The 18,674-nt window shown below is 44.9% G+C and overlaps 1 protein-coding gene and 1 long non-coding RNA gene across 8 annotated transcripts in view; one reads left to right on the top strand and one right to left on the bottom strand.

Moving 5' to 3' along the window:
• Positions 1 to 7,134: 7,134 nt before the first annotated feature.
• On the bottom strand, positions 7,135 to 17,136 carry LOC119626612 (uncharacterized). The gene is made up of 3 exons (XR_005242781.2): positions 16,906 to 17,136; positions 10,138 to 10,204; positions 7,135 to 8,219 (listed from the first exon to the last, which is right to left on the bottom strand). It is a non-coding gene; the product is annotated as an uncharacterized lncRNA (long non-coding RNA).
• A 372-nt stretch (positions 17,137 to 17,508) lies between these two features.
• EBF1 (EBF transcription factor 1) overlaps positions 17,509 to 18,674 on the top strand; it is a 405,899-nt gene continuing 404,733 nt past the window's right edge. For all 7 annotated transcript variants that reach the window (XM_008015160.3, XM_008015161.3, XM_008015162.3 and 4 more), the window contains exon 1: positions 17,509 to 18,401. In XM_008015160.3, coding sequence (XP_008013351.1) covers positions 18,268 to 18,401 — 134 coding nt within the window. In that variant the 5' untranslated portion in view covers positions 17,509 to 18,267. The remainder of the gene's footprint in view (positions 18,402 to 18,674) is intronic.

An 18,674-nucleotide genomic window follows, 5' to 3' on the forward strand; every position in this document is an offset into this window, starting at 1 on the left:
TTGAGTGCTTAACTGCATGTGAAGTACTCTGGATAGGATTATGGACTAGCATTAAGGAAAAGGAAGGGGAAATTAACTTTGCTTAAATTTCTCATCTAATCCTAGTTATTTAAGAATATTATCCAAGTCCTTATTGAACAACAACCGTTTGCACGTCTCAAGACAGTGTGAGTTCCACAAATCTTAACTGAACTCGTAGTCTAAGTGCCAGCATATTTACTGGAGATAGATTTATTTAAACAATCAGATTTGTGAATGGAAGCCTCCAAAAACACAAAATTTAAAAATCAACAATTGCTCTTGCTTATTAGAAAGAGGCTGTATTTTTATATTTTAAAACTATCAATGCTTCTCACATATGCCCTTATACAAAATTAATAAAATAGAATGTTTTTATGAAAATACTAAAAATAACCATGCTTTTAAAACTAAGAATACTGTGAAGACTAAAAAATTTTGAATTCAAATTACAAAATCATTTGGTCTGAAAACATAAGGTACGCCACATTTTACCTATTGTAAAGTTTAAAGTCCTTGTGGGCAATTTGAAGTGTCAACTTTCCTACTGATGTGGCCTACATATTTCAAAATCCAATCTCTATTCTGTTTAATAGAAGGTGCTTTCTGAAGGCTATAGTCCATCACACAAGAAAATACTTCTCACTTATACAACACATGTGTTCCTGCCATTCAATTTTAGAGTACAAATACTAAGTCGACTGGTCGTCATTTTCTTGAAAAGCTAAGCAAGGTAAAAAATAATAGCCATAACGTACAGATCACAAAAAAAGTTATTTCTTTTCCACGTGGTTTCCAACACCCATGATGAAGGCAGCATTGGGTGCTGAGTGCGCGTCATGTCGGCTTTCCAGGGCTCAGAGCAGCTGTGCTCAGCAGCAAGGACATCATTCCTCAGGTTGCTTAAGAAGTCAAACCCAGGCCAGGCGCGGTGGCTCATGCCTGTAATCCCAATACTTTGGGAGGCAGAGGCAGGTGGATCACGAGGCCAGGAGTTCAAGACCAGCCTGACCAACATGGTGAAACCCTGTCTCTACTAAAAATACAAAAATTAGCCAGTCTAGTGGAGTGCGCCTGTAATCCCAGTTACTCAGGAGCCTGAGGCGGGAGAATCGCTTGAACACTGGAGGTGGAGGTTGTATTGAGCCGAGACTACACCACTGCACTCCAGCCTGGGCGACAGAGAGAGACTTGGTCTCAAAGAAAAAAAAAAAAAGAGGTCAAATCCTGCTTCTCCTGACCCTATAGCCTCTACATGCTCCACCTTGATTTCTAGAGGCTTGAGACCCCAAATGTCCCTTCTGTAGCTTAATCAAGTCATCTGGGGTGGTTTCTCCACGTTGCTTTTGCACGTATACTCAGAAACGTGTATCTCAAAGGGGAAACCGAATGTTTTTCTTGAGAGGCAGCATGGTGGGGTGGTGGCCTTGGGCGTGGTCTGGGATCCAGTGCTGACTTCACCACCTACTGTCTTATGATCTAGATAAACTATCTCATCCCTGTGTGCCTCAGTTTACTCATTTGTTAGAAGAGATACTGATTGCTTCCACTTCATAGACTTGCCATGAGGAATAAATGAGGTCATAAACAGAAAGAATTTAGACCAGTTTGGCATATAAAAAGTGCTCAATAAATTTTTTGATGTTGTTATTCAGACTTGAGAAATGTTGTGCAGAGCTTTGGTTAACTCACCTGGGGAGAGTAATATTCTTGAGAGAGAGTTTTGAATGTAGTTCAGAAATAATTAAATGCGTTCCTTGATTGAAATAGAAAGGCAATTAAGACAATGAAGTATTTTTCTGTCGTATCTAGGACATATTTTCTCATTTTCCTTTTGTAATGGGAAAATGTGAAACTCGGTGAAACTTTCTCAGAGTAGTGACAAATTATTCATTCCGAGGTCAATTGTTCCCCAACAAATATATTTCAAACAGGGAAGGTGGGTAAGATTCTAGAGGTCTCAGAATTCAATGCTGGAGTAGAATGATGTTTAGGACTCAGGCAGCCCAGATTACTGGTGTTGCCAGCCATATGATTTTGGAAAAGCTCTTTAATCCCTCTGGGTCTCAGGCTTCCTAACTATAAACTAGGGGTAAGAATATCCACGCACAATGGTGATGGTGTTAGGGTGACAGGAGGCAGGCTGCGACTGTTATTACATGGTAGCTGAGCAAAAACCCAGAACTGACTTTACAATGGGTTCCAGGGACTGACTATAATAAGCAGCAATGTGTTCACATAAAATGGACTCAGTAGCCAAGGTTCCTTCATTCTACTCAAGAAAATCATCTCATAGGCCACGTGCGGCGACTCACACCTGTAATCCCAGCCCTTTGGGAGGCTGAGGCAAGCGGATCACCTGAAGTCAGGAGTTCAAGACCAATCTGACCAACATGGTGAAACCCCGTCTCTACTAAAAATACAAAAATTAGCTGGGCGTGGTGGCAGGTGCCCAGAATCCCAGCAATTCAAGAGGCTGAGGCAGGAGAATCACTTGAACCTGGAGGCGGAGGTTGCAGTGAGCCGATATCGTGCTATTGCACTCTAACCTGGGTGATAAGGAAAAAAGAAAGAAAGAAAGAAAAGAAAAGAAAGAAAGAAAGAAAGAAAGAAAGAAAGAAAGAAAGAAAGAAAGAAAGAAAGAAAGAAAGAAAAAATCATCTCACAGATACATGTTTCTTGTTATCTGGGATGGGGCACAAAACATCCCAAATATGTGTCTAGGAATAGGGCAGTGGAATGAAGGAGGGGGAGGCAGTGACAACTTAGACTGTTATAGATGCTGTATCCATTAATCTTCTCATGCACATCTTTCTTTTTCTGATGGGAATTATATTTATTTCATTAATGGGTATCGGGAAGGCTCTGGAGAGGGTAAACAGATGAATAATCCACAGTCCCTGTCTTTAAAGGAACTGTAGGGAGAAAAGGGAAGTGTGGTATTTACAGAAAAGCCATCTACGTGTTTGAGCATTATATCAGAGTAGGCTATTGTCAAACAGCTCTGAAATTTCAATGACTTAACACAATAGATGTTCATGTCTTGCTCATACAAAATCTATTTCCTCATGTAGTAGTTTATGGACACAAACTCCTTCCATTTTCTGACTATGAGATATCCTAGAGTGGGAGTCAGCACACTGTGGCTCATGGGTCAATTCCAACCTACCTACTGTTTTTTTTTTTTTTTGAAACAGAGTTTCCCAGGTTGTAGTGCAGTGGCGCAATCTCGTGTTACTGCAACCTCTGCCTCCCAGGTTCAAGCAATTCCCCTGCCTCAGCCTTCAGAGTAGCTGGGATTAGAGGTGCGTGCCACCACGCCCAGCTAATTTTTGTATTTTTACTAGAGATGGGGTTTCACCATGTTGGTCAGGCTGGTCTCGAACTCCTGACCTCATGATCTGCCCGTCTCGGCCAACCTACTGTTTTTAAACATTTTTTGGTAAATAAAGTTTTATTGGAAGACAGTCACACCTGTTCACTTCCCTTTCATTTGTGCTTTGTAGCTGCTCTCACATTGCAATGGTAGAGTGAAGCAGTTGTGACAGAGACTGTATGGTCCATGAAGGTTAAAATATTTACCATCTGTCCCATTACAGGGAAAATTTGCTAAGTCTTGCCAGAAGGCATCGGAGTCCAGTGTTAGATTCTCTGATTTAGCCCACAGAAGGAGGAGAAAAAGAGTGGAAGATTATGCAAGAGGATTGATGGACTATGTCTGGAAATGGCTTTCTTCAATCCCACCTCACCCTGACTTCAATGGAAGCCAGGAAATGCAGCCTTGCTATTGCCCAGAAGGAAAATGCAAAGCAGTTCTCCACAGACTGGTACTGTGCTAGACTCTTCCATTCACTCTTCTTTGTGTTCATCAAAACAACTCTTTAAGCTGGGCATGGTGGCCTGAGCCTATAGTCCTAGCAACCTGGGAGGCTGAGGCAGGAGGATCACTTGAGCCCAGGAGTTTGAGGCTGCTATGATCTTTGATCACACCTGTTAACAGCCACTGCACTCCAGCTTGGGCAACATAGACCTTGTCTCTAAAAAACAATCAAGCAAACAAAAACCAAAGACAGAACTGCTTTGCAAATGACTTATCTGAGGTTCAGAGAGGTTAAGCAACTTGCCTCAAGGTCACCCAGCATCAAAATAGTTGTAGCAGCGATAAGATTCTCATCATACTTGTGCTATTCTTTCTGAAAAATCTTTTTAAATTGTGGTAAAATATAGTAATACTTAACATGACACGTACCCCTCTAACTGTTTTTAAAGTGTGCACTTCAGTGGCATCTGAAATGTGTTCTTGAGGGTGAGAAGCTTCCTAGTTGTTAATAAGAAATTTAAAACTTAGGGTTTTCATTTCAATGATAATCTTAAAAAGGTAAACAGATTCATCTGGGCAATACCTTTAAACTGAAGACTGACATGAAATTTCTGAACTTAAGTTTTAGTTTATGTTTATTGGTGCCAACGGTAATTCTAAATTGTCATAGGCTGGTAAGAAGGGGCTGAAATGGATTTGATACTGAAATTATTCCTTTAAGCTTTTCCTATATACTATGAACTAAGGAATGTTTTGTAGTAGTTTACAAAGAGAGAAAAGTGGTAGAAGAATTAAGCGATACAAATGACATAACTATAAAGGCATGCCATATCCAAAAGAATCTACTCCATTGAATGCAAAGCGATGTTGATATTTGAGAGGTAATTCAGTTTCCACAAAACAATGTCATCCGCATATTTTATTATTGTTTACTTATAAATCATTGGTTTTGTGGAGTTTTTCTTTTTCATTTAGTTTGCAGTTTAGTTTCACCATTGTTTCAGCATTGGTATGCATGAAGAATTGATCTCTAGTTTTATGCTTGCACATGTTTAAGTTACATAATAAAATCAATTTAAATAAAAATATGAGAGGTCTAGAAGAATACTTTCTCCTTGAAAGGTATGTGTCTATGGCTGAAGTATAAGAGTGTCTACCCTACAGAGATAGTTCTCTTTTACAAAAGATTTAAATTTGAATTAGGAAACTGTGCCAATGAAGACAAGCTAAGTTCAGCTGCAATAACAAGCAAGCCAGAAATTCCAGTGGCTTAAACCACTTACTTACATTAAATCCATTGCATATTGGTAAAGAGCTCACGGTGCTTCTTCTGTCTGCCTACAAACTCTTCTTGGTGTTAAAATATTCCATTTACTGAACAAAACCAGCACATGATAAACTGTTCAGAAAGGAAACTTGCTTTTACTTTTCAGGGAGGGACATTTGTATGGCCCTATAGGCATATATGGTCCAAGAAACTTCTGCCAGTTTCTTCTAAATGTCTGCCTACAAACTTTTCCTTGTGATAAAATCTTTCATTCACTGAGCAAAAACTATATGATGAAGTGTTCAGAAAAAAAAAATTGTTAATATTTTTCAGGCCTGGATAACTGTATGGCTCTATAGGCACAAATGGGTTTAAGAAGCCTCTGCTAGCTTCTTCTACATGTCTGCCTATAAAATCGTCTTAGTGTTAAAATCTTCTGTTCACGGAAAGAAAACAGTACATGATGAACTGCTCAGAAAAGAAGCTTGTTTTTACTTTTCAGGGCTGGATATCTGTATGGATATCAGGACCCAAACTGATGGATCTAATCTCAACAATATTTCTGGTTGAGGAGAACAAGTGCTCTGGGGGGTTCTCTCACCTGCAGATAAATGTGCTGGATCAATTAAGTCAGATGACCGCGCCAGACTTCTAGAAGAGGAGCATAGTCCTCAGGTGCAGCCAGGATAAGAGTGAACCAGGCATCTGTTACCAGCAGTCATGTCTGCAACAGAAAGCATCCTGCATCTTTTTATAAAAAAGTGCTCCACGGCATTGTTCTGACACTTTCTATTCCCTACTAAAGCTTCAGACAGCTTTCTAAATTTCATAGGCAGCTGTGGCTTTTGAGTTACACCCCAAATCTGGTGCTTCTTAGCCACACGGTATGGGCAGATCTAAACATGCTTCTCCTCTGTGAAACGGGGCAGAACTGTCAGTTGCATGGTGTGTTGCGAGAAGTCAAGGCAGTAACTCATGTGAAACTTCTTTGTCAAATTTAAATTATTATCCAAATGAAAATATTATAGCAGTATTATTCTTGGCAGTCAATCATGCCACACCAAGGATAAAGAATAGACAGTAATGATTTCACCCTATAGCACTCATCACACAATCAATATTTTCTCACAAAAGTTTCCTGAAAATCCACAGAAAAACTCTTTAGGTTATCAGATAATGAAACCTATAGAGAATAGCTCTTCAATATAGAAGCAAATTTCTCCTCTTGGATAGAAAATGACAAAGCATTTTACATGGCCCCAAACCTATATAGCACACTTTTCTAGCAGATTTCCACGTTTAAAAGATTTGAGGTTTAAGGAAAGAAGTACTATTTTGCCTAAGAAACAGTTGTTTTAAGTTGAGATCAGTATGAAAAAATGAAAAAAGATTCACAAAATAGTGTTGGGGATGGAGACACAGGAAGATTTTTTTACTGTAGCATCAACTCTGAAACCCAGATACCTCAAAATTCTAGCTTAGTAGAACTGAGTAGTACCCTGAAGTTCATGTTGTCTACTCTTGTTTTCTAGGTGTCTTATTCAGCTCAGACAGCTATAACAAAATACCACAAACTAGGTGGCTTAAGCAACGAACATTTATTCCTCACCATTCTGGAAGTCAGGAAGAGTGAGATCAGGATGCCAACGTGATGAGGTTCTAGTGAGGGCTCTCTTCCTGGCTTGCAGACAGCTGCCTTCTTGTTGTGTCCACATATGGCAGGGAGAGACAGACAGAGAGAGAGAGAGAGACAGATGGAGAGTACACGCTAGTTTTAGTCTCTACCTTTTCTTTTAAGGACACTAATCCCACCCTTATGGCCTCATCTTAACCTAATTACCTCCTAATTATCTTTGGGAAGTAATACCATCACATTGTGCATATGAGTTTCAATATATGAATTTGGCAGAGCAGAGGAGCGGGGCAAGGCTGAAACATTCAGTCAGTAACACCATATGAGGAAAAGAAGGTCTGGAAAAGTTAAATGACTTGCCTTAGATCATGTTATTAAATTCATGTTGATTAATCAAATATTTTTCCTTTTTGCCAATCTGAAATTATAGAATTGAACATGATGTGGAGAGAAAAGTTCCTTTACTTCTGCATACAGTTGCTGATAAAGCCTTTTTGAGATGGGTCTCTCTCTGCCACCCAGGCTGGAGTGCAGTGGTATGATCTTGACTCGCTGTAACCTCCGCCTCCTGGGTTCAAGCGATTCTCCTGCCTCAGCCTCCTGAGTAGCTGGGACTATAGGCGTGTGCCACCATGCCTAGCTAATTTTTGTATTTTTAGTAGGGACAGGGCTTCATCAGGTTTCATGATGTTGACCAGGCTGGTCTCGAACTCCTGGCCTCAGGTGATCCTCCCATCTCGGCCTCCCAAAGTGCTGGGATTACAGGCATGAGCCACCTTGCCTGGCCAATTGCTAATAAAGTCTTTTCTAATCTAACCCTGTGTAACTCACTTCATGATGTATCTGCAAGTGGACTAAGGACACACTGAATATTCTTGTCGAGGTCTAACAATAATTCTGAGATTCCTTTTAAGTATTTGTAAAATTTAGTTGTTTTCCTTATTTCAGAGGGTTCCAGATGTTTTGACCCTGGGGAAATGTATGAATAGATTAAGAAAATAGATTCAGATTTCTAGTTGAATGATTTCATTATCTGATTATTTTATTTAATTAGACACACAAGTCTACTTTTCACTCTAGGAGAAGAATTTTCAAATTGTCTCCCAAAAAGAAAAGAAAAGATGAGTTTCCTTTCTAAGTGTATTAGTCAGGAGCGGCTAGGTTATACTGAAGTACAGAAAAATCTCTGGGATTTACAGTAACAAAGGATTATTTCTCATTCTTGCTAAATATCTATGGGTGTTGGAGAGGTCTCCACTCCACACGTCTGTGCCAGGGGTGGGATGCTGATGGAAACTCCATCTGGGGGGCAGCAACAGCTGTGCCACCGGGAAAGGGATTTGGTAAACTGCACACTGGCTCTTCATGGTTCTGCCTGTAAGTGACACATCTCACTTCTGCTAATACGTTATTTGCCAGATTAAATCACAGGATCACAGCTAAATGCAGAGTGGTCAGAATACTTCCATCCTTCTATGCACCTGGAAGAAGAAAACCCAAAATTTTGGTGAACATCTCTAATGGCCACCATACTAGGAATAAAAAAGGAAAACAGAATACACCCCAACTTTGTCAAAACGCCAGTGTCTCACACCATCAATATGAATCAAATTCCCAAATATCCATCAGCTATACAATAAAATACCTTAACACATTAATAGAGTTTCCTGAATTCATTTCTTCATCTCTAACAAGAGAATTGCATAGAATGGAAAGCAAGTACAATAAAGTAAACTAAATTGGGGCTGGGGTGAAGTTTCTAGAAATGGCTTGTGGGACAGCAAAATGTGGAGGCACGTTTATACCTTTTATGGATTTTATTAGTCTCATTTCTCGGAGGAGAAGTCATGTGTTTATGACATGCCAATACTGGTCAACAGTCTTTCCAAAATAATTGGACAGTAGGAAAGTTATAGCTGTAACAGGGGAAAAAGTTCATTTTCACCTAAATTGCCAATGGGAATATTTGTTTAATGAGTCACTCTAGAAAGAGATGTTACATCTTTAAAACTTGACCTTTTTGGGAAATGTCTTAAGGTCTAGAATATGTTCAGACAACCTTCATTTGTTTCTTTTATTTGGATACAATCATTTGCTTAGACATGTATTTTTAAACTTTTAATATAGTAGTAGTAATACGTTATTTTATTTGAGTTTTCTTTTATTTGGATACAATCATTTGCTTAGACATATATTTTTAAACTTTTAATGTATTGGTAGCAACAAAGTTTTCAAGTAGGGAAACACTTAAACTAGCTCAGAATCTCCCCTAAATTAAAAAATAGAGTTTTGTACTTTCCAGAATAATAAGCATTTTTTTCTTTTTCTTTTTTCTTTTCTTTTCTTTTTTTTTTTTTGTTTTTTGAGGCGGAGTTTTGCTCTTGTTGCCCAGGTGGAGTGCAATGGTGCGATCTCGGCTCACTGCAACCTCTGCCTTCTGGGTTCAAGCGATTCTCCTGCCTCAGCCTCCCAAGTAGCTGGGATTACAGGCACCCGTCACCACGCCCAGCTAATTTTTTGTATTTTTAGCAGCGACAGGGTTTTGCCATATTGGCCAGGCTGGAACTCCTGATCTCAGATTATCCGCCCGCCTCGGCCTCCCAAAGTGCTGGGATTACAGGAGTGAGACACCGTGCCTGGCCAATAAGTACTTTTATAGACTTTCTTTAAATCTTTCTTGGTAAAGATCTGCAAAGCAGGAGGAAATTACGAGAGGCAAAGTTTGCTGGTTTACTGTTTTATTATATCTCTCCCCACTACCCCTTAAATATTTGTAACAGAGCAAGGTTAACATTAACACCCTAACCACCATAAACTAAAAATATTTATTACACAATTCATGTCTAAGATGCAAATGAATATATAACAGTAAGATGATTTCATACAGAGGTACAGTGAATTCTGTGTGACTAGGGTAAGTCAATTTTGTGTTTTAGTTTTTTTTGTGTGTGTGTGTGTTTCAGTAGTTTTGAGTTATTATAATTAACTGAGTAATGACTAGAATGCTATATATCATGTAATTCACATTGTTTTTCTCATTTAATCTCCACAATAAACCTACTTTCAGAACTGAGGAAACTGAGGATGAAGTGACTTGACCAAGGTCTGCTAGCTACTTAGCAGAGGAATACTCTTTAGAGATAAATAATTGCGGTGACATTTCAATCAAAATATCTGATAACTGCAGTGCTTTCCCACACCCAAGTCTCTAGGAGAAGAAATAATTTAAATGATACATTTATTCGTAAACACACAAGTATTCATTCTGTGTCTTTTCCTATCACAAAGCCCATGAGAGCTGAATAAGTCTGCAATACAGAGGCTAAGAAAAGTTGGCTCTGGCATCAGACAGGTTGACTTGGGTGAGGCTCTGCCATGGTACCTTGGATGGGTACTTACTTTCTCTAACCTCAGTTTCTTCATCTGCAAAATGGGAATCAATATTGGTGCTTTCCTCAGGGTTTTGCTAGGAAAATGAAATAAGACAATATGTTTTTGTGCAGTACAGTGCATTAAACGCTCCATAGTATGAACTTGATATATACTAGGCTTTATTGTTGGATAAACAAGGATAGTCATGGCTCCTCTCAGAGGAGCTCCCTGATTAGGGAGAGGAGAGAAACGTTTAAATAGCGTTTCCTGTCCAATGTGATGCGAGCAGTAGGGAAACCAGGGAAAGGCACGAAAGACTGCCTTGGAAAAGTCTAAAAAGGTTTCATAGAGGTGACCTTTGAGCTGGTGATTATAGGGGGAGCAGTGCTTCACCGGATGGAGAAGGAGGTAGACATTCCGGCTATGTCCAAATGTGGGGTGGAAAGCCGTGTTTGGGGACTTCAATACTCAGGATAAGGGAACATTGGAGCGAGAGAAAGGGAAATAATGAAAGTGCATGGAAAACCACTAAGTGTGGGACCTTGGGGGCTTGGACCATAGAGGGCCGTGGGAGGGAAACTGGAGGAAACTTCCCTCCCGAGGGAGGGAAACTAGAGGATCGCGAGGTGGCGCTGTGGCTCCACCTTAAGGGAAGATTCCGGAGCCCGCGGGTCACCCGCACTCCCAAGGCAGCCTCCGAGAGGTGGGGCAGCGCGGTCTTGGTGGGTTTGGCATCTTCACGGCAGTTGCCAAAAAAATGACGTTGATAAAGATAATAAATACATAAGCAAATAACCCGGAAGCGGTCCCTTTTAGGACACACGGCAAGGATCAATAATCAGAGACGGTCCGCGAGGAAGGAATAAGAGCACGGAACTGTCCAGCAGGGACCGTTCCCAGCTCAGTCCGCGTAATCTGTGTGCCCGCAGCGGGAACCCGCATCGCCTGCCGGGAGCTGAGCTGTTGGCTAAGCCGCGTCTTCGGGCGGGTCCTGCGCCCTGCAGGCGTCTCTTTACAGCCAAAGGCATAGCAGTCTGCATGCCTGCCCTTGGGCCCTCGGTCCACACCCTGCGTGGACCTAGATATTTTTTGATTTTTGGTGTTTTTCTTTGTTGTTGCTGAATTTCATACGCACAATTGTACACAAAACCACGTATGAGTTCAGACTTACACACGTGTACGATGCTCTTGCACAATACACACGGACTTTTGCACATGCACACCCCACTCACTTAAAGTAGACACGTCTACACATGACAGGTACACACACTAGACACATGCCCACTCACGCCCGTGTGCACCAATACCTTAAGCACCCACGCACACATCCAGCCAAGTGCGCACTGTCACTTACTGGCACACACACTTACTGCACCGGCCCACAAATGTGCAGCCACTTTTCGCACATGCAAACATATTTGCACACACATATCATACACATCTCGCATCCCAGTAGCCAACAAAGACCTCGCAGCACGCAACGGTGTGTAAATATCCAGCAAATTGCCCCTCGAAGGAAGTATGCGTACAAACTTTTTGTTATCCAGGCATCTCGAGCTTGTCTGCTAAATTCGCGTTCCCTCCTCCAACTTTCCCCTGAGTAAATAGGCCTGTTAGTCCCTGTCTCCTCTCTGAGAATGTTTTAAGGACAAGGTTTCTTCCATAAGGTTTGCGCTACGGAAGGGATGCTAATTTTCAAATTGCTGGGAAGCTCCCTTCTCCCACCCCAGAGCCTCCTTCTACCGACGGAGCAGGGACCTTCCCAGATAGGACTCCAATCTCGTGGGCTAGCAGACTGTGAGCAAGGGCCACCGGGTGGGATATGATCGCGCCCTGGGGCATCCTCTGACTTAAAGATCCTTTCCGGCAATGCCCCCAACTGTATTCTCCCGACTCAGAATGACTTCAGCTTTTAGCTATCTATGGTCATTCTAGGGCAGAATCAGCATCTCCCCTATTAAAGCACATCCACAAGTGTCCAGATTTCTGTCCTTCGATGGGCACCAGGAACATCCCTGCAAAGTCAGATACTTAGTCTGTTCCAACTGGCGAGCTTGCGTGAGCTCTAAGATCTCAGCTAGGACTGGGAGAGAGAAGGGACTGATAGGAGGTCACATAGTAAATGTGACAGAGCCGGGGCCCGGGCTGGCACGTCCCTGGCGTGCTCTGTCCCTGCGGGCCAGGACAGAGAAGCACATCGGTAACTGACCACGTGAATGTGCACTCAGTACGCACATTAGTTAGGACGTTTCATAATCTTCCCATTTTCTCTCTCTCCTCTGCTCCCTGCCCTCGGGAGGCACCGTGCACGCTCGCTCCTTTCTCCTCCCGGTTGCGGAACCCGGGCCCAAGGGCTCCACAGCCAAAGGACACTTGAGCGTTTGGTGGCAAGAGATTCGCACCACAGCTGGGTGGACGGTTTGGCTCTATATTTAAGGGGACAGGCTCTGGCGATATTCAGGCTTGGCGACTTTATTAACTGTTGGCCGTGGACAAGTTTTTCAACTTCGCTCACAGGGCCTCCGTTTGCTCACCTGAAAAACGCGGAGTGGTCTTATCTGCCGTGGTCTGTGGCGGATATTCAGTGAGCTCCTGCCCGTAAAGCCTTCAACAAATGGGATCTATTATTATCTGGGGCCGCCCGCGGGGGAAACCCGAGAGAGTGGGCAGGCTCGCCCCGGAAAGATCTGTAGGAACCCCTTGCCCCAGTCTTCTGGCCCTAATCAAACTAAGCGCTCCCAGCCGGGGACAGAGCCCCGCGGTGTTGTTTGCTTGGTCTCTGTCTTCTAGCCGTCTGTGGGTGTCTTTGTCCTTCTCTAGGCCTCAGTTTCCCTGTATGTACCATGGGGGGGTGGGAGGTGAAGTTGCGCTCCCAGGGTCGGGAAGTGTCGGTCATACTGGGCCAGGAAAGGTGGCCTTCTCTGGAGCGCAGAGAGTCGGAAACAGAAATCAGATTCTGGATTTCCAGTGGACCCCTGGCCTGCTACTCCCACGCGTTCCCCGAGGACTGCGCGTGGAGATCACCGAGGAAGAGAACCACGGATTTGAGGGCTGGCGGTGTCTCACCGTGCTCCGCCACTCCCGGCATCTTCGGGGTGCCGTTCATGGGCCCCGCAGAGCTGCACCCCCGCGCAGGTCCCGGCTTTCCCAGGCCCCGGGGCCACCACTCACTCCTATTCTCCACCGGGCAGCGCCGTAGCCCTTACGCATCTCCACCTCAACCCCGACTCCAGGTTGCTGGTCGACTCCTCTGGAGCGGCCGCAATCTGAGGGACTTTGCGCCTTGGCTTAGGTCGTCCCATCTTTCTTTTCCCCTTTCCCTTCCAAACACTGAAGTAGGCATCTGTCCTCCCGCCTCGTTCGAAGCTGTCCCTGGCAGGTGGGGAGGGAAGGGGGCACGTCCGGGGACGGTTTGCCCTTCTGAGGGCGCGCCCTCACAAGGCAAACGGAGATCTTGAGAATTTTCAAAGTGACAGGTCCCAAGTCTGGCCTCCTGGGGGCGGACGAGCAGAGACGATTCCCTCTTTTGCTGGGACCTTCCCACGGGTCTTAGCTTGGCTGTACGTATCTGGTCTTTTCTCTTTGGGGAGACCGGTGCGTTTCTACTGGAGCCCCCAGAAATTACTAGTAGATGTTGCCTTTCAGGAAGGGGAATTGATTTCCCTGTGCCTCAAGAGGGTTGGGATAGCCAAGGAGCAGAAGGTCAGGGTGGGAGTGGGTGGGTGGGGAGGGCTTGCACACTGCCCTGGGCTTCCTCCAGGCCCAGGTCAAGAGATCCGGAGAGCTGGGCAGCCCTGGGAGCATCTGAGGAGCTGTGTATCCTGAACTCCCACAGCTGCAGAAATTTTGAGGAGCTCAGCAGGGAAACTAGGCTCCAGGGGAAACCCCAAACTTCTCTAGTTTTTCTTTCCAAGTGTAAACTCATTCTGCTGTCATTTTTTCCCCACGCAAAAGTCTCTTTTCCTCACTCATTCCTTCTCTTCCTTCTTTTTCTCTTGATTGTATATATTCAAAAATCAAGAGTTTCCAAATAACTTTAAATACAGATCCCAGGGACCAACACACGAGGTTGCGATTCTGTGGGTGAGGATAAGGCCTGGAAATCTGCATTTCTAACAACTGCCTGCACCCTTCCCTGTGTGATTAGCCTGATGAACCCAGTTTGGGGATTACTATTATAAACTACCCTAAAGTCAAATCACACATATGCTATAAAGCCCAGGCAATGCTGTACATACAAGAATATCTCTTTACAGGATACCTTTACTATAAAGTATATACCTAAGGTAATTGTGATGGATAGTGCTTGAAGTATCTGCTTTCAGGTATGATGGCAATCACCCTCTACACACATGCTTTGTCTCTGGAGGTGATGCTACCCTCACATGAAGATTTAGAGTATTTAAGAGGTTCTTTTTCAAAGTTTAAAATTACAATGCTGGTTCAATATTCACCAGAGAAAATCCACAAAAAATCTACTGCTCTGCTGGCCTGGGTGTCATTTCCAGTTTTCTGTCACTCACTCTGTCTCTCTTCCACCTTCTCTTTAGCCTCCTTCCTACTTAAACATTTATTACAGGATGAGAAAGCCAGGTTGAAAGCACAAGGACACTCAGAAGAAAAGCTATGAATACACTCTGCTTGATTAAAATAAAGCACACTCACCACCCCAGGTGAGGTATATGTTGTCTCTGCACAGCCAAAGGGAATTAGTCTTATCAAAATATTCCTGCCCCCTTTTATTTTTCTTCCTTCTCTAGCCTGGCAGGTATGGAAATTGCCTCCCTCATATTTAGTTCATGGAGAGACTGGCTCTGGGGTAGAAATTGAGCTGCTCAAGACTTCTTGCTTTGTGCCACTTTCTCATTTGGGTCAGTCAGCTTCAGGCTCTCAACAAACGCTTCCTTTGCAGATGCTTCTAGATTCTGCTCGACCCCAGAAATCCATCTGCTGTGTGTCTCTTGCTGATCCTGGACCTGACGGTGTCTATGCTTTTCCTTTCCCTGGCACTTTTGTCACCTTCCTTTGGCAGTGATCTGCTCCCTTCTTGTGTGTCCCTCACCATTGGGGACATCCCACCAGACACAGCTGGGAGTCCTGCAGTTGAGGACTGTTTACTGGAGAGTAAAATGGAGGTTCAGGCAGTTAAAGGGAAGGAGGCCTAGGCCTTTTGCCAGGGCTATGTGGGACCCATTGATAGGATGGGTGGGCTTTGCTTCCTGATCTCCTTACCTTCCAGGATCCTCTCTGAGCTGGAGAATATGGCCTAGGCAGGGGGAGGGATTGACTCTGGGGACCCCCTTGGACCTGGAGCATCAGGTTAAGTTTGGAGCTTTAGACAGTTTTTAGCAGGCCAAGTTTCAATTGTGCATGTAAATACTATAGAGAATGAAAATGTTCACATACCTATCCCCACAAACCTACAACCCTTCGAGCCTCTCCACCATTATACCCTTCTTCAACATGAACGCTATGTTAGGAACCCTTGTAAATGCTATGGGGATCCAGAAAGATCAGACCAATCCCTTCAAGGAAGTCCTGCAAGAGATGGCATTAATTATGGTACCAGGGTAAAGTGCTCAACACACAAGAGATCTAGATTACACATGTGAGAGCTGGGCAGGCCTTGTGCACAGGAGATAAAGCAGTGTTTGAGGACAGTGGCCATGCACTGCAGGCCAGGACCACACTCTTTCATCCAGTTTAGGAATCAGGAAGTGGCTCCACTGCTCTGCCAAGAGCACAAAGCATAACTCTTGCCTGTCTCTATTCAACATGGGCATATGTACTTTTCCATCGCTGACCCCATGAGCTTCTTAAATCAAAGGACCAAGGAAGGCCAGCAGAAAGGGGACCTGGATTTCTGGCAGAGAATTTCCCCGAAGGAGTCCTTAGCAGATTTGGCTGCAGTCAGGGAGTTCCTTTAAGGGCAATGAAACAGAAGTTCACCATGTGCTTATTAGAGGTTACAACCTGCTAAAAAATGATGGGGCATATTACCCAGAAACTTCTAGCTATTTCCTTTGCCAGCCACAAAGATACATGCTGAAAGGCCTGAGGAAGGAGACAATTTCGTCCTTTTTTCTTTCTTTCTTTCCTTCCATCTCTTCCATTTCCATTCGTTCCTCCTATCTCTCTCCTTCTTTGTCTCTCCCTTCTTCTTTCCCATTTTCTCTTCCCCTTCTTCGTTTTTTCCCCTTCCCCTTTTCTTCTTTCCTCCCCACCTTCCTTCTCTTTTCCCCCCACCCTTTTCATATGGCAGAGACAGAGTTAGGAAGGATTTGCTCAAGCCCTCCTTTTTAACAGGAAGAATAAAGGAGGATGAGAAAAACCCTGCACCAAATAACCAGCTAATCAAGGACGGTTAACATTGCTGTTGCTTTGGTAGTTACTCTAAAAACAAACAAACAAACAAACAACTTGGGGTGGGGAATGAGGGGTTGGCATTTGAGAAGATTTAAAAACGCATCCTGACACAGTCCCAGTGACAGCATTCATTCCGCCATTCACATATCTCGAGGACTGCCCGAGAGAGGTGAGCGTGTGAGTGAGAACAGTGCCCAACCCTGGCAGCCTCTAGGCTAGCGGCCGAAAGAGAAGCGTTTCAGAGGCCAAGGTGGGAGCAGAACCTGGCCCCCAACTTCCTGGGAACCCACAGCGCCTCCTTTCCCGGGGCCCAGCGTCCATTCACCCCTCCCAGCGTGGAGGCCGTGCCCCTCCGCGAGTTACCAGCCCCGACCTCGCGAACCCATATTCCATCCCACCGCCCCCGCCTCAAAGCGAAGAGGTGGGCACCTGGGACGCGCGTCCTGCTTTTTCTGCCCGGGCTCTCCCGTCTCCTCCACTTTTGTCCCCGACGTCCCAGAACAGCGGAGCAGGACGCGGCATCAGCCCTGGGAGGGCGCAGCCTGCGAGCCTCCAGCGCGCTCAGGGCGCGGCGAGTATGCTAAAGGACTGCAATGGCCAGGATGCAGACCCCAAGCTCAAATTCCTGGGGAAGACACCCGCCTCCCTTTCCCTCTGTCCCCTCTCCGTCCTCGCTCGGACCCGCTCCTCCCCAGCCCAGACGCCAGTGCTCAGCGCTCCCTCGCTCGCCACTTTGCAAGGAACTTTGGCCGGCTCCCCTGCGCCACCGGGAGCGGGATGTTAATGAGAGAGCGTGGCCTGGCGCCGCGAGCTACCCGGCTCCCGGGTCGCGATTGGCTGCGGCGGGGCGGAAAGATGACGTTATGCAAATGAAGGGGCGGGGCCTCGAGGCGCGGGCCCCGCCTCCTCCCTTTGGGGTTAGTGTGCCTGTGTTTAGCTCTGGGGAGAGTCAAACTGGATTCCATAGGGAAAGCCTGCAAATCACTTCTATTTTAGCAAGGAGAAAACAGAATCTCCATCCAGCAGGGTCCACCCCTCTCTCTTTCTCCCTCTCCTCTCTCTCTATCTCTCTTTCCCTCCCCCCCTTTCCTCTCTCCCTCTCTCCCCTTCCCCCCACCCTCTCTGGTGTATCTGTCTACGGCAACCAGCGTCCTCCTCATCTACACGCAAAGGAAAGAAACATCTTTGGTTGGGAGAGAAGGAGGAAAAAAAAAAGAGAGAGAGAGGAAAAAACTTGCCTGGTTGTGGAAAATGACACTTGAAGTAGCAAAGCCGGCAGCGCGAGTTGAGTCTATTGTTTCTTAAATTGCCATCAGGGTTTTTTTTTTTTTTTTTCTTTTTTTTTTTCTTCCTGCTTCTTCAAGTGAAGGTACCTCTACAAAAGGAAACTCCAGCCCCTCCTGTCCTCCACCGGCCTGTGATCATTACAAAAAAAAAAAAAAAAAAAAAAAAGCAAAAAAAAAAAAAGCACCCAAACCAAAAATCAACCAACCAAACAACCCCCAACAGCCAAGCATACATCTCTAATTTTATTATTTTGGTCTTTTCGTTGGATTTTCCCTTTCTTCTTTTTTTCGGGTTATCGCTCAGTTTTGAGCAGAGGTTTACATTTTTTACAAATTTGCTTTCCAGCCTGCCTTGATCTTCTAAGTGCGAGTTCATCGTCCGAGAAAAAAAAAATCTCTGGTTGGCGTTTTTGTTTCTTTTCTTTTTCTTTCTTTTCTTTTTTTTTTTTTTTTAAATTTTTTTTTTCAAGGGGGAGGAGATTTTCCACAAGAAAAGGTTGTTTTCATGTTTGGGATTCAGGAAAGCATCCAACGGAGTGGAAGCAGCATGAAGGAAGAGCCGCTGGGCAGCGGCATGAACGCGGTGCGGACGTGGATGCAGGGCGCCGGGGTGCTGGACGCCAACACGGCGGCGCAGAGGTGGGTACCGCGCGGGGACTGCGGCCGAGGTGAGCCGCGAGCGGGAGAGCCGGGAGGCGGCCGCGGCAGCGGCAGCTGCCGCCGCGGGGCCGGGCCGTGGGGTGCGTCCGCAGCCGCTGCGCTCCGCTCTCCGCCGGGGCTCCGCGCTCCCCAGCCGCTGTGCCTTCGTCGCCTGCGGCCGGAGGACCCGGAGCTGTCTGCGAGGAGCCCACGCTTTGCCAGCACTTTCCCCTGCCTCGTCTGTGACTGTTTTCATTTTGTTTTAACCCAGAA

Source organism: Chlorocebus sabaeus, chromosome 23 (assembly GCF_047675955.1).
Source record: "Chlorocebus sabaeus isolate Y175 chromosome 23, mChlSab1.0.hap1, whole genome shotgun sequence".
In the NCBI taxonomy this organism is placed as follows: Eukaryota; Metazoa; Chordata; class Mammalia; order Primates; family Cercopithecidae; genus Chlorocebus; species Chlorocebus sabaeus.